The sequence below is a fragment of the Gopherus evgoodei genome, chromosome 5, assembly GCF_007399415.2.
Source record: "Gopherus evgoodei ecotype Sinaloan lineage chromosome 5, rGopEvg1_v1.p, whole genome shotgun sequence".
In the NCBI taxonomy this organism is placed as follows: Eukaryota; Metazoa; Chordata; order Testudines; family Testudinidae; genus Gopherus; species Gopherus evgoodei.
The window spans coordinates 133013015-133028978 of record NC_044326.1 but is presented as its reverse complement, the minus strand read 5'-3'; the positions used below and the strand labels follow the sequence as shown (position 1 = coordinate 133028978).

Here is a 15964-nt window from a genome sequence, read left to right as displayed (position 1 = left end):
TGTGATGATCAGTTAATTGGATCATGGTGGCTCTTAAGGTATGTCTATGGTTTCGGTGGTGTGTAGCCTGTAGACACTGCACGTCCAGCTAGCATGTGTGTAAATTGGGGTATAGATGGTGAGGTGCTGCTTGGGCAAGTAAACTAGAGACGTGCCAGAATTTAAGGGTACATGGCTCTCTTCATGCCCCAGGCAGTGCTTATCGCATCTACACTGCTTGCTGATGAAGCCTTTCCTCACCACAGTGAAATGCTCTGGTGGTGGGGATGTCAGTGGGGAAAGGCTCTGGAAATACCCTGATAGAGCACTACCCTGCAGCTTCCCCATTCCAGAATCAGCCTGAGTCAGGGGAAAGTCTCTCAAAAAGCAGAGGAAAAGCAGGTGCATTCACTGAGGGGAAAAAAGATAAACTATCCTCCTAGAGTAGATTAGATTATTTTTTGCTTTAAATACCATATTTTTCCCCATCCCGGGCACAAATTCATGCAGGCAAAAGCCACCCTAACAGATTCAAGAAAGATTTGTGTTTTTTCTGAAGATACTATATAACTGAAGGGCAGGTCTACACTTAAAACGCTGTAGTTGAGTGCAGATGCTACTGTGCTGATGGGAGAGTTTCTCCCATCGATGTAGTTAATCCACTTCTGGAAGAGGCGGTAGCTACAGCAATGGGAGGAGTCCTCCTGTTGACATAGCGCTGTCTACACCAGGGGTTAGGCTGGTATAACTGTGTTAATCCACACCTCTGAATGACATCTGATGTAAGTATAGTGTAGGCCTGGCCTCACTAAATGTGGTGTGCCCCTTTACCTTGCATATATTTCTCTGGGGTTTGCCTAAAGGAAGTTATTGTTGCAAGCTGGTTGTGATAAATAGAAAGTGGAGAAAAAAGAAGGTAGATTTTTATTAAGGGCATGTATCTTGAGACATTTGATTTGTACATGTATTTTGTATAGGTTGAAAACTCTTTGGGGCAGGGGTTATCTGTAAAGTGTAGCTTTGGGTCAGTATTTCAATATAAAAAATCCCAAGTTCCAACCTGGTAAAGCTGTTCTTCAGGGGTATGTTCTGTTCCTTTTTGTGTACAAGAAAGCAAAATAAGCAACTGCCAATTTTGTAACCTCTCAGCAAGAGAGTGGTCCCTCATTTTTTGTCCTTTGCTTTACTTTCATTAAGATAAAATACTGAGTAGTGCAGTTGATGATGTCAGAATGTATTTTATAGAGATACTATATGGTAAAACATAATTTTGGCTGAGCTTGTAAAAGCCTTATGCGCAACTCAGCGGCATTTCTGTCTGTATGTAATGTGATAACTTTCAGAGGTTGTGTGTGATATTCAGAACTTTCAGGGAACGTTCAAGGAATCAGTGGCCAGATTTTTGGGGAAAATCAGAAAATCGAAGAGTGAGGAAGAGGGACATGTGGAGCTGTTGATATTTGTTTAGCATAGTCACAGCTTCAAGTACCTCTGTAATTGTGAATAGATCAAATTGATGGTTGGTGCCCTTTAATAGCTTCCAGCATAGCAATATTTCATGTCATCTCTGCCCTACTTCCAAATAAAGTTTAACATGTTGATACCCTGAATGACTTGTCTCTGACAGGGTAATGGTGGGGGAGCGGGAAGAAGGAATGGAGCATGCATACATGCAGCTCCTGTCATGGAGGGATGGTACTGGGCATCCTGGTATGATGGAAAGGGGTCACAGAGCCCCTGGCATGGAGAGAAGGTGGGAATAGGAGGGCACACGCAGTCCCTGGCATTGGGGGAGCTGTATGGAGTCTGTGGAATGGAGGAAGATTGGGAGAGTGGGACACGGAATGGAGGAATACAAGGAGCCCTTGGAGTGTGCAGTAACCTCAGTCCGCTGAAGCTATGAAGTGAGTGAACCGCTTGTATAAAGAAAAACACTCAATTCTGAAGCATTTTTACCATTGTAAGGCTGCCTTTCATGTGGCGGGTCCCTGATTCAGAAGACTTGGGAAGATTTGATGCCAAGGATTGAGTTCCTTTGCCATGAGCATAAATGCTTTGTCAATAGATTCTAGTAAAAACTGCCAAATACAGCAGGGCAAATTCAACCTAGGGATAGATGCTGCTGCCTCCTCCTCCTCCTCCGCCTCCTTAGTTTGCATTTCTACATTTTCTATCTATAGTCCAATTTCTCTGCAGTGATATAGAGCTGTACTCTGGCTCTTAGCTACAGTAGAATTATCATACAACACACAAAAGAATCCATTATTTTGAGGTAGTTTTATCAGAATGTTATAGACTTGGTTATTTAAGTATTTAAGAAACTGCTCTTTAGCTGAGTAAAACAACAGGAATTCTGGATCTGAGGCTCTTTGAAGGAAGATAGATTGAGTTTAGACTAAACTTAGGAATCAACACAATATTTGGCTGTGCCTGTAATTCTCAATACAAATCCTACTGTCTTGTTGCCAACCCATTGTTCTCTTATCTGCAGCAAAGCTATTTTTCCACAGCCAAAGCATTCCAGTAGAACACATCAACTAGCAAGAAGACAAAGAATGTTCTAACTTGTTAATTTTCAAGCTGTACTTTCGACTAAGGTCAATAGATATATTTGACTTCCAAAGAAAGACAGTACCTCATACTTACTATAGAAAGTGTGAAGGGTTGATAAAGAGTATTCTGCTAACTGTAACTGAAGGCATGGTTAATACTTACTAAGGGAAGAATCATGGTAATCTTCTGTCACATTTTCTCCCTGTCTACTTTTGCAGTGGAATTGAATTAGCAGAAAACATTTAAAGAGTAGATTGCCAGTGTTTTCCTTGGCAAGTGTAGATTAGCTGTTGTGAATTGACAGGGAAAAGCATATTAGTAATCTATTAGCCTGTTATCAAGAGCCATGTCTAAACATGGTTCCCATTGCTTCCATTTCAAATTTCTCGAAAGACAAGACTGTTTTTATGTAAGAGAGCAGATTTTTAGGCATATTCATGTATTGTCAAAGAAGGGGCACACAACTGGAAAAGAAAAAGTATATTAAGTAATACTTTTAGAGTAAATATTGAATATGAGATGAATGAAAATCTCAGCATAAGTTTTATGGAGCTATTTAAAGTGCATACACAGCTTGGAATGAAATGGGTACATCTCGGTAAATAATAAAACATGTAGAAATTAAAATTTTCATGCTTGAGTTAGCCCATCTGAACAGGCTCTTTTGAAGGTCATTTAAGTCCTTTTCATAGCGTTTTTCAAAATAAATGATTAGCTGAGCCTTCAGAAGTTTGTTTCCATACAGACAAGAGGAGTGGGATGAAATAAAGGAGGGGGCAAGACTGTGAGCACATACTAAACTATGAGTAGGGTATAGATAAGATGGTGAAGAAGAAGTTAAAAGTAGCAGACATAGGTGGCTTAAAAAGTTAAGTTGATTTGTCTGGGAAAGTGCATTGGGGGCATTAAGATGTATTGATCACAAGACTAGTGATGAAAGTTACTGTGTGGTAAGATGGGAGCAAGATATATTGCTGTTTTGGTAAATTTATACTTTGTTTCCTATGTCCTTGAGGTGTGTGTGCGCGCGTGCACGCATCTCAAAGGCACCCACACTTTAGATAGTTGTGGTGGTGTTTGTAATAGATTGCAATCTGGTACAAACTGGTGAAAGGAAAATTGACTCAGTTATTGTTACTAGCATCAATAACAGTAACCAGCTGAAAATAAAATCATAGAATATCAGGGTTGGAAGGGACCTCAGGAGGTCATCTAGTCCAACCCCCTGCTCAAAGCAGGACCAATCTCCAGACAGATTTTTGCACCAGATCCCTCAATGGCCCCCTCAAAGATTGAACTCACAACCCTGGGTTTAGCAGGCCAAAGCTCAAACCACTGAGCTATCTGTCCCCCCGGACAGACTGGGCGGTATCAAAGTCTCGGCTGTAATGTGGAGAGACTCTGAAGGCACTCTTCTGGAGTCCAGCCTTACCGAGGTTCGAGGCAGTTGGTTTGCAGCACTTGGGGCTGAGTGACTTCATATTCCACCCAAGTAATGCTTGCAGGGGTTATGTGTGACATGAATAATGATATCCTGTAGCACGTAATTTGGTAAAGGTAAGGGAAATTTTTTGACAAATGTCTGTACATTTAATGGTAGAGATAAAATATACCTAGTTTCCTTCCTGAACTTGCTCTTGACTAAGAATCTAGATTCTTTTTAAAATACATTCAAAGAAAAGGTTGTTGGGTTTACTAATTTGAAATCAGTCAAAATTAATCTCATAAGTCCCTCCCACAGAATCGTTTCATGTGTACAAAGCCACTGAGCACGGGACTGGGTGGGTTTCAAGAGATGCAGGTTTCATTCTGGCTTTTGACTTGTTCTGATGTTTTACAAGTGCTGTTTGGTCATACAGACTTATGGCCACTTAAACTAGTAGTGTGAAATAAACAAATTGTTAAGAGAACCCTAGGTTGGGGGAATTTGTTGTTTTTGATGCTTGAGGTATACGAAAAACTTATTCCATATTTCTTCTATTTGCTGTAGGAAGCACTGTCCTGCCTTTTTAGTAGTTTGCATTCTATGCTGCCTACTAAAATGGTGAGAGACAAGTTCATGCTAATGCAGCTATAAAACTTATGTCAGACACCTGAGTGGGCTCCCACCCTATTCTTCCACCTTTACCAAGCATGCTGCACTCCACTGGCATTTTCACTGTTTGGACAGTGAAAATCAGGTGTGCAGTTGTTTAAGAAACAAAACTATAGTATTCATTTAGAGACTGGTTTACATTTTTAATTATAAATTTTATTGAAATTAACATATATTCTCTTTCCTCTCCTCCATAAATAATTTTAAAATGAAGTATGATATTTAAATTCTGGAAATCGTATATAGATACATAAAATGGAGCAGAATAAACTGTTGGCATCTAAGAAGGAAATGGTCTTTTTTTTGTCATAAATCATCACACTCAAACACATTTTCACATACTGAAGACGTTGTAATCTGTCTTGTTACTGGTGACCAGTACTGCTTGATCAGCTGTGAATAGATGACATACCACAAAAGCACATTCGACAGCAGATTATAAGAATGGGAATTGTCTGATCAATTGTTAATAAAATGCTTACTTTTCAGAGCCCCAGTATCTCTCTACTTCAAGTACAAACCTAGAGCGATAGCACTTCTGATAATGGAAGATTCAAGGAAGGTTTAGTTTCTGTTTCAAACAATTGACCAGATATATTTAATGCTCATACCTCACCATATGGTCTTAACAGATAAAATAACAAGCTACTGTTTCTTCCTTCCACCTGTTCAGTTCCCTGATGCCCAGTAATTTTCCGTTCAGCTATATACTAATTTGTTTTTTCAGTTTTTGTTCAGACGTTCTACTAAACTTGTTTCCTGACCCGTCTTCTCCAAATGTGCCTCCTTTCACCTGTCTCACTGAGAAATCTCACGAATAAAGACTTTTTGAAGTTAATAGGATAGACATGGTTCAGATGAGTGTGCACGTGTTTGCCGTTTCCTTATTTTATGGAGCTTAAGGTGTGACCTGCTTAGTGGCAAGAGGCTGATTTTTCTTAAAGAATGGATAACAGCAGATGAGAACTGAATAAATACAATAGTAGAAATTATCCTTCACAGGTAAGGGGAAATACAGTAAGGTAACTTTCTAGCAAGAGTGATCAGGATGTTTTGGAGAAGGAAATCTCAATTATTTTTTTTATTTATTTTTTTTTTTACATTCTACCAATATTAGCACAGACTAGTTACAAAAATAACCATTAATTTGGACTGGGAAATGAAGAATAAAAGTACTCAAGTTAACCTTTGTGGAATTTAGTTCCTTTATTTCCTTCTCTGTGCTTAATTAAAAGCAAACTGCAGAGACTACGTAAAGTTTTTAAAAAAACTAAGTGACTAAAAAGTAGAAGCAAGTTTTGAACTAGTCACTCATTTCTTGTGGTTCTGATACTGTGGAGTTTTTTCCTTTGGTCTTAGGAACAGAAGTGTGGAACAAAACTTGAGCGTTTTGCTCAGGGACACCATAAAATATTTAAATGGATACCCAGTTCTGCCAAATAAGACGTCCAAAAATTAAAGAGCTCTCCCAGTGCTGCAGGTACTCCACCTCCCCATGGGGATTAGCTTACAGCTCTGGGAGCCGCACTCCCAGCGCTGGGGCACTGTTTACACTGGCGTCTTGCAGCGCTCAGGAGGGTGTTTTTTTCACACCCCTGAGCGAGAAAGTTGCAGCGCTGTAAAGCGCCAGTGTAGCTAAGGCCCTTGTTGCTAGTTAAAGCTGTGTTTAACCTATATGTTAGTGTTTAAATAAAACTACACATCCTGTGAATTACTGTTGTTGTATTCTTGAATAGCCTTTTAAGTGGCATTTGTGCACGGTGAGTGTTTTGAAATGAACCTGTACATTTTTGGAAATTGTCATTTAACATGTTCATACCTTTTGTACTGAAAATAGGTGGTAAGTAAACAAGAAACTTTCTTTTAAAAAGGTGCAGATATACATACCTGTGGATTTAAATCAATAATATGTAATTAAGTTCCAATCCTGCAAGTGAATCTGAAGTCAGTAGGATTTTGCTTGGGTCCAGAGATTTCTGTGTAGATCAGCTTGCAAGATTGGGGCCTTAGACTATAAACCATTACATTTTTGTAAATCTTACAGTTCACTTAAAGATGGAAAATAATGAATCTTGCTTCTTCCCAAGCATAAGGACTAGCATACAAATCAAGAGTTGGGGGAGGAATCAGGACTTGCTTTTGTGAACAAGGAAATAGAATGCTAATCATTGTCTGCTTTTAATGAGCAGTTAGCTACTAAGAAACTATAAGACCTTGTTTGGCTAATTCCAGTTTTAGGCTTTTTGTGTTTGAATTTTATACATATTTTGAAATTATTTGTGACTAATTACAAATCAATGTTTTTCTTTACCATGCGTTTCTCACATCGCTAAAATCAAAATTTTCCCTCAATCTGAGTAATATTTGCTTCTTTTAGATTACAGCATAGCTTTCTATTTTGAAGAAGGATATGGACAGAGATCTTAAATAACTGGAACTCTGTAGTGTTCTTCCTTGAAATACTCTTAACAATAAATAGGAACTGGAACCGGTTGAATCCAGGTGCATTCTGTACATAAAACGCTTCTGAAGTGGTGGTGTTGAGGGTAGCTTAGAAACAAGGAAACTGAAAACACTGTTGGTTAAAATCTAAAACTTGTATGGGTAATAGCTGAATCATCTAGCAAGTCTATGGAAAATTAATTAATGAACTGTATGTCTAGTACATAAGTACAATAATGCAACATTAGGGTTGAGAATTTCAGTTCCAAGCTAAGAAATTTAGAGGGTAAAGGATTTTTGCCCTTTTAAAAATTATGATCAGCACTCTATGGACAATGGATTTGTGGTCAAATTGTCTACTTTTTGAACAAGTTATTGAATAATTTTACTTCACGTTCTAAAATGTTTGAAAAATCTGTAGGCCATACATAAGATTATGAAGTCTGCCTTTAGAATCAGAGTTTATAAACCATGTGTATACTGTTGTGGAAAAGTCTGTCTGAATCTGCAGATCTCTCACTGCTACTGTTATGGGATAAGTGTTAGCTCCTCTCGTTCATCTGAGCTTGGTGTCTTTGAAGACTACTGATTATTTAAAGTGCAGTTCTTGTAAGTGATTAAGAAGATGCCCTTTTTATATAAGCAACATCTGTGTTTAGAATCCTTTCTACTTCTCTCTGACAAAAATAAGTTTTACAGGTTTTATTCTTGTTCTTCAGAGCCAGTACCACGAGGTCTGTTCCTGTTTATGCAGCATCATTGGAATTGTTTAGAATTCCAGTTATTTACAGCAATAAAAACAATGGGGATTCACAGATTCCACTTTGGGGACAATTTTGCTTCCTGGCTTTAAGTGTTGCCAATTTAAAAGTTGGTTTTAGCAGAAACATCAATATAATGTGCTTATCCATCATGAAATATTGAGACACATATGGGGTATGGTGCAGTGGGGGTAGCTAGTGGACAATGAAGTGTTTGTGGTGGCCCTGCCACAAAACATTTATTTCTGCCCTATCCACAAAGAGTGGAGTATAATAAGAGAGGCTATGTATCCTTTCTCTGATGTCTAAAGCCTCCCATGCTTTCCTGGGTTCCAAAAGCTGCAGCTGTCAAAACGTCCTGGTTTTTCTGTAACATCTACAATGTAGTCTTGTATATTGACAGATGCCTTTGGAGCAATGTAAATTGAATTGACTATCCAACTATACAGTGTATTATGTACTTACTTTCATATTTAGTTCAGTTGAAAATATTACCTAAATAAGCCTCAGTTTCCAGTTTTCTGTGATGAAAGGTCACAAAGTCTTCTATAATAGCAGCGCCCAGGAGTCCAAAGCTGGATTAGATCGCCGTTGTGCTGTATACTGCACAAGTATGTGGGTCTTGCCACAGATATTGGGTCCAAGGTGCTCCAGAATATGTGGATTTTGATCAGAATTGGGTCTTCCCTTCTGTTCTCACAAAAGGAAGTGGTGATACTGGGATGCAGCTTGCAGGGGCTTGAAGGGAGGGAAGCAAACAAGCTAACATTGAAGAACCAGAGATCCAATTCCTCTACACTGGGGACTGAATGTGTAAAATGTTGTTTGTAAAGTGGCCGTGGCTGCGGTAGTCTCAAGAAAGACGGAGGCTTTCTGACAGATTGCAGTTTATCCCTTGCATGCATCCCAGGAGGAGTGGGCATCTCTGTCCCTCTCTGATTTCCTTGTACTTATCTATTTAAAATGTTACTAGGTGAGGGACTACTGAGAGAGCTGGATGGGGGCTAAGAGGTGGTGAGGGAGGTCTCTATTGCATAACATAATTTTAACAAACTGTAAGACAGTGACTTTGACTAGCATTCAATATTGCTAATACTATAAGAGGGATTCAATTTTATGCATTTGGGTTATGCACAAAGGAGTTGTGTCAAGTTGCTTTGTAGCAAAACACATTTTTATAAGATGCTTGAACGTTCTCCTAAACCAATTGAGATTGTATGATAACAGACTTGTTGTAGTTCTACTGAAATACTGTGCATTTAAAGCTGCCCTAAAATGATATTTTGCAGTAAAACTTGTTTGTGGAAAATGGAACTTGGTGTGTTTCAAGTTTCATGATTATTTTACTTAATGAAGTGATAAAGTAAAGCTATATGGAAGAAAGTGAAAGCTGGCATATGGTCCAGTTTTTTGTGTTTTTGTTTTTGTTTTTGTTTTAAATAAGGATACTAGTCTGTATAATATTGGCATGGACTACAGTTGCGGTCTGTGTGACTCAGAAATGAGCAGTTTTAGCAAAACCCTTGCACTTAGTGTATTTGTGGTATTAGTATAAATTTTGACTTAACCATTAAAATCTATGCCCCAGCCACTTGAATTTTGTAGATTCTGTCACATACATGTGCAGGGGAATATTTATGTAAAATCTGCATTCTGGAGAGCACTAAAAGTGATCTGCACATTGTGTTACAGAATTCCTGTTTTTCTCCTTTAACAGGGATATTACTATCCGTGATCTTTCAAGGGATGACTTCAGACTCTCAAATCTATGCCTTGCTTCCCCTTTGCCTGGGAAAATGATAGTCTTTTGCAAGGAAGTCTGGTCTGTAAGGACAGATAATATAGGGCTGGTGTGTTTTACAGGGAATACTGTGTAAAATTGAAAACGTTAATCATGGTTTCCCTAATAATGTAATTCACTTTTTTCTACTTCGTGAAAATTTGTACAGTGTATTTGGATAGCATGTGCCGGATTTTCAGCAGAAGCTGTTGAGGTTGCCCATCTTGGAGTGAGATTTAGGTGTTCATCAGTTCTACTTAAGGTGTCCAAAGAGACCATGCAGGCAGAAGCCCATTCTGGAATCTTTATAAAAAGAAGTATGCCAAGTTGGTTGCTCTGGCTTTCCACTTAAGGCACTATCTTGGATCTGATCTCCAGGATGCGTACATTAAAGAAACCTAAATGCCAGAGGCAGCTGGCAGTCCTGAAAGTCTTGACTTAAGTTCAGTATTCCTCAATTACATCATGGCATTTTTACTATAATGATTGTGATGACAACAGCCTTCCAGAGGGAGGGATGGGCTGTGATACATAGACATTTGGTTATTTTGAATAAACTACTGCAAAGCCAGCAGTTTACATGCTCTTACAAATTTTCTAATTTATGTGGACTGATAATGAGCTTTCTCTCCTTGTCACAGTTCTACACACATGATGCAGTTTGGTTCATTTAATAGGAAGTGCTTGTGACCCAATAGAAGGATTATTAACAGGAAAGAATTCTATAGAGAATAGCTTTTCCCTAGTGCTTCCAAAGGACAAACATAAACAGAGCTTGAATTATTTACCAAAAACCCTGTAGTGAAAACTGCCTGTGTCCCCCCAGACTGACAGCCATATCCCTTACGATTGAAAGGAATAAAGCAGTGGTGTACTGTTTTGTGTACTGTATTTTAATTTGACATTAATGAACTTCTTATTGTTTTTTTGAATAGCAGAAAAGATAATTTAATATATTTGACAAATTCCACTAGTGTTAATCTAATTGCTGAATATTTAACTAACTGAACAGCTGGCAGAACACAAAAGTGTTCATTGTATAAGTTATTTGATGAATAGCAGTAAAATTCCTCAAGTAATATAGTTGCAGAGTACGAGCTGACCAGCCCTACTTCGTTTACTTTTTCTACTTTCCCTTCCCATTTTTACTCCACTGTTTCTGCCTTATATCTCCTCAGTTTTTTTTTTACTGCTTCCCTTCTGCCCCCTCCAAACAAACCCTCTGCTTAATGTCTTTTCTAACCTATCCCACCTATCTCTCACCCAATTATCTCCACACACCCTAACATAGTTCTGGAAATTACCCAACACCTATAAGGCAGAAGATAGATGTACTAGCTTTGAGATGGAGCTGTCCCACGCTATTCAGAGGCAATGACCATGTAAGAAACCAAAAACTACTATTTCCAGGTGCTAGGTTTTCAGTAGGGTGCTATCTCTTGGATCTTCTTTTGTGGATTTTTTATCTTTCATATCTGTTTCTAACTACTGGATGTCTATTTAAAGCTCCTCTCCCTACCCAACCTTCTTTGCCTCCTGGAAGAAAAAGATAATTCTTTTCCCCCACTGCTCCACTAAAGAGCATCCTGACTTCTACAGACTAGAAAACCACTGCACATCTAATAATCTCCTAGCTGCTGCAATGGTAAATATGTATATGTGTGTGTGACGTTTTATGTATTCCTCAACTCCGCTTTCTGCCTGCTGTGTAGTGAGGAAGAATGTTGAAATTTCTTCCAGCTTTCATTTTTGAATTACCACACCACCAGTAATTTGATTCTTATCAGTTTCACTGCTGCTCACAGAGATCTGGAAAACAGCAGTGAAAACTGACTCAGGTCAGCTTCCAATTCGCTGTAATGTGGTTGAAAATCTGAGCAGCAGCGGAGGCCCTAGAGCTGTTCACAGACTTGAAGACAGCATTGCATTGGTTTAATATTGCTTTTTATTCAGAAGTTATTCTTCATAGCCATGTGGGTGAGAAACATTTATTTTAAATGAAAATTTAGATTCTGCAGAGTGTGATGACCCTTGTGAAAATTTCCTGCTCTTTATAGGTGAGTGGATTTTTCAAGGCACTTCGTGCAAGCTCTTAAGATGTCAGTGACACAAAACTAGTTAATAGTGCCATGACATCTGTGGATGAGAAGCCAGTAATGTTAGTCTTCCTTTGGCGTTGGTCGCCCAGTTTCCTGAGCAGCAGGAACACCAGGTACCATTGTTTAAATCTCTCTTCTGCTGGTTGGAGGAAAGTTCTGGTTGGAGGAATAGAATGGCTGCATATACTAGTAAATGCCAGCCTCACCACTGGAGATACCTGTGTACGCATTGTGCTAGTGTGATGATTCTAGAGGTAAGCAGAGATGCAGATTCTAATAAATACTAGCCAGAATCAAGGAACAAGATCAGGAAGCATCAGCGCTACGAGGTCCAAGATGAGGAACATTTAAATGAGAGATACTCCTTGACTGAGTTGCAGGAGCAAAGATATGTATCAGAGGGTAGCCGTGTTAGTCTGGATCTGTAAAAGCAGCAAAGAATCCTGTGGCACCTTATAGACTAACAGACGTTTTGGAGCATGAGCTTTCGTGGGTGAATACCCACTTCCTCAGATGCAAGTAATGGAAATATCCAGGGGCAGGTATATATATGTGTGCTAGCAAGCAAGCTAGAGATAACGAGGTCAGTTCAATCAGGGAGGATGAGGCCCTGTTCTAGCAGTTGAGGTGTGAAAACCAAGAGAGGAGAAACTGGTTCTGTAATTGGCAAGCCATTCACAGTCTTTGTTCAATCCTGAGCTGATGGTGTCAAATTTGCAGATGAACTGAAGCTCAGCAGTTTCTCTTTGAAGTCTGGTCCTGAAGTTTTTTTGCTGCAGGATGGCCACCTTAAGGTCTGCTATAGTGTGGCCAGGGAGGTTGAAGTGCTCTCCTACAGGTTTTTGTATATTGCCATTCCTAATGTCTGATTTGTGTCCATTTATCCTTTTCCGTAGAGACTGTCCAGTTTGGCCAATGTACATAGCAGAGGGGCATTGCTGGCATATGATGGCGTATATTACATTGGTGGATGTGCAGGTGAATGAACCAGTGATGGTGTGGCTGATCTGGTTAGGTCCTGTGATGGTGTCGCTGGTGTAGATATGTGGGCAGAGTTGGCATCGAGGTTTGTTGCATGGATTGGTTCCTGAGCTAGAGTTGTTATGGTGTGGTGTGCAGTTACTGGTGAGAATATGTTTCAGGTTGGCAGGTTGTCTGTGGGCAAGGATTGGCCTGCCACCCAAGGCCTGTGAAAGTGTGGGATCATTGTCCAGGATGGGTTGTAGATCCTTGATGATGCGTTGGAGGGGTTTTAGCTGGGGGCTGTATGTGATGGCCAGTGGAGTCCTGTTGGTTTCTCTCTTGGGTTTGTCTTGCAGTAGGAGGCTTCTGGGTACACGTCTGGCTCTGTTGATCTGTTTCCTTATTTCCTCATGCGGGTATTGTAGTTTTGAGAATGCTTGGTGGAGCTTTTGTAGGTGTTGGTCTCTGTCTGAGGGGTTAGAGCAGATGCAGTTGTAGCAAAGAATTCTTCTGGAAACTGAAAGATTTCCACATCATAAAGAATGGAAAGCAGTGCATTAGCAAACAGTAAGAGATCACGTATTCTAAACTCCTTTATCTTGTGGTAGTTGAAGGGGGTATGTAGAACACTCAGTTGAGCAGAATAAGTTGTTCCCCACTGCCTACCTCCCCATACTGCACTCTTTGACAGCAGAAAACAGTCACAGCTCTGCTCTACACATAGATTCCCTAACAAAAGCCTTTTAGTTTTTAAGATCAGAAGGGACTGCTCAGATCATCTGCTCCAGGGTTCTCAAACTTCACTGCACTGTAGCCCCCTTATGACAACAAAAATTACTTCACGACCCCTGGAGGGTGGACCTAAGGCTGAGCCCACCCGAGCCCTACTGCCCCAGGTTGGAGGGTGGGGGGGGGACAAAGCCTGAGCCCCACCACTCTGGCCAGGGGGGCCAAACCTGAAACTCAAGAGCTTCAGCCCCTGGTAGGAAGCCTGTAGCCTGAACCCTGCAACCCAGGGCTGGAGCCCCCGGGCTTTGGCTCAAGCCCTGGGCAATGGTGCTCGGGCGTCAGCCCCAGACCCCAACAGTCTAAGCCAGCCCTGGCAACTCCATTCAGAGGGGGTCGTGACCCGCAGTTTGAGAGCCTCTGATCTAGTCTAACCTCCTGCATAACACAGGTAATAAAATTTCACTTGCAATTCCTGTAACAGATGATTTTTTTTACTATATAAGTGAACACTGTCAAGCCCCAATAACTTGTGATTGAATGAGAGCATATTTTTTAGAAAGATATCCAATCTCAATTTTAAAAGCTCAGTGATGGGAGAATTTACCACTTTCTGTGGTTAATTTTCCTTCTTCCAGTTAGAATATTTGCAACTTCATTTTCCAGTCATTAGGTTTTGTTAGACCAACTTAAAGATCCCTCTAAAATAAGAGCTTCTCCCTGTGAAGGTAGTTATAGATGTGATAGTCACCTCTTTTGATTAATCTAGTGAGCTCACTGAGTCTTCATTAAATATTAGTGGGTTTTTTTCCAATTTCTAATAATTTTTGCATCTCTTTTCTGAACTATATCAAAATTTTCAACATGCTTTAAAAACTGTGGACATTGGAACTGGACATAGTAGGCTAACCAATACCCTATAAATAAGGCCCTACAAAATTCATGGTCCATTGTGGTCAATTTTCACGGTCATGTGATTTTAAGTCATAAATTTCATGATTTCAGCTATTTAAATCTGAAATTTCACTGTGTTGTAATTATAGGGGTCCTGACTCAAAAAGGAGTTGTGGGGAGGTCAAAGTTGATTGTAGGGTGGGTTGCAGTGTTGTTATCCTTACTTCTGTGCTGCTACTGGTGATGATACTGCCTTCAGAGCTGGAGAGCGGTGGCTGCTGGCAGGGAGCCCAGCTCTAAAGGTAGAGCCACTGCTGGTAGCAGCACAGAAGTAAAGTTTGCATGATATGATGTTGCCACATTTACTTCTGCACAGCAGCCTGCAGAGCTGGGCCCTCAGTCAGCAGTGGCCACTCTCCTGCTGTGCAACTCTGAAGGCAGCTCAGAAGTAAGGGTGGCAAAACCATGACCCCCTTACAATAACCTTGGGACCCCCCGCAACATCCTTTTGGTTCAGGACCCCCTAATTTGAGAAATTCTGGTCTCCCCCAGGAAATCTGTATAGTACAGGGTAAAAGCGTGCACACAAAAAAACCAGATTTCACGGGGCGGACGACCAGATTTTAGAGTCTGTGACTAGTTTTTCATGGCTGTGAATTTGGTAGGGCCTTACATATACAGAGGAGAGGTAATGTTACTTTGATCCACAGTTGTAAGAAAAATACAAAAAAGCACAGATTTTGTTTTTTGTTCTAGAAATTCTACTTGATATTAATAACCTCAAAACAATATGCAAATCACACAAACAACCTTAACACTGCCTCTGTAGCAACACCCTGAGAACAACCAGAAACTGAGTCAACCTCATATATCCATTACACAAATCCATTCTTTGAAGATGAATGGGATGCATGTAGCTATGTTTCTTAGAACTGGCTAAACTTGTTGGCCCAAGGAATATTTCAGTTCTGTAATGGGTCATGAGTGAATGAGCAGCTTAGTGACAGTAGTTCGGTCTGGTGTGTGGGAAACCAAGATACGGTTATTAGTCTTTTGCTAACGAAAAGAGCCAGACTAGAAGTTCTCTAGCAGTCCCCAGGCAATGTTTTTTTAGCAATTCTATCCACACCTTTGTACCTTATTCCTTGCTCTCTTTGTCCACCTCTTTAGGTTTCCTAGTCTTAATTTTCCACGCTTCCATTTTCTTTTCTTCTCATTTAGACCTCATCATGGTCCTAGCTATGCACACATGCTCTCACCTCTGACCCTCCACTCTCACCCACCACATTGGCTCTCAAAGTGTAGTTGCTCCAACTGTGGGGAGAGGATTTAGACCACCTGGAGACCCCAGCAGGTGCCACTGCAGTGGCTAGGCTTGGTATTTAGTGACTAATTTCTCCAGGAGGGCCTGGTACAATGTCTGAGAGAATGGTCAGAAAGCCCTACTGGGGACTACACAGATGTTGGGGTGGCATGGAAAGCTGGGGGGTCCCATGTGAATCCATCTGAAATAGGCTGTTCAGTCTCGGCACTGGCTAAGAAACAGCAGCAATTCCTAAAGCATCCAAAAGCACATTGCTGTGCAATAGCCCAGCATGGCAACATACTGAGGTAGAGCTGGGCAACCAAATGGATGTTGGGGAGCATGTAATGTGCTCATTTCAGCCTAGTT

The 15964-nt window shown here is 40.4% G+C and overlaps 1 protein-coding gene across 1 annotated transcript in view; it reads left to right on the top strand.

The window, feature by feature from the left end:
* The first annotated feature begins 8 nt into the window (after positions 1-8).
* Positions 9-15964, top strand: part of ANKRD17 (ankyrin repeat domain 17) — a 118100-nt gene continuing 102144 nt past the window's right edge. Inside the window, exon 1 of the mRNA XM_030565208.1 lies at positions 9-38. Coding sequence (XP_030421068.1) covers positions 24-38 — 15 coding nt within the window. The 5' untranslated portion in view covers positions 9-23. The remainder of the gene's footprint in view (positions 39-15964) is intronic.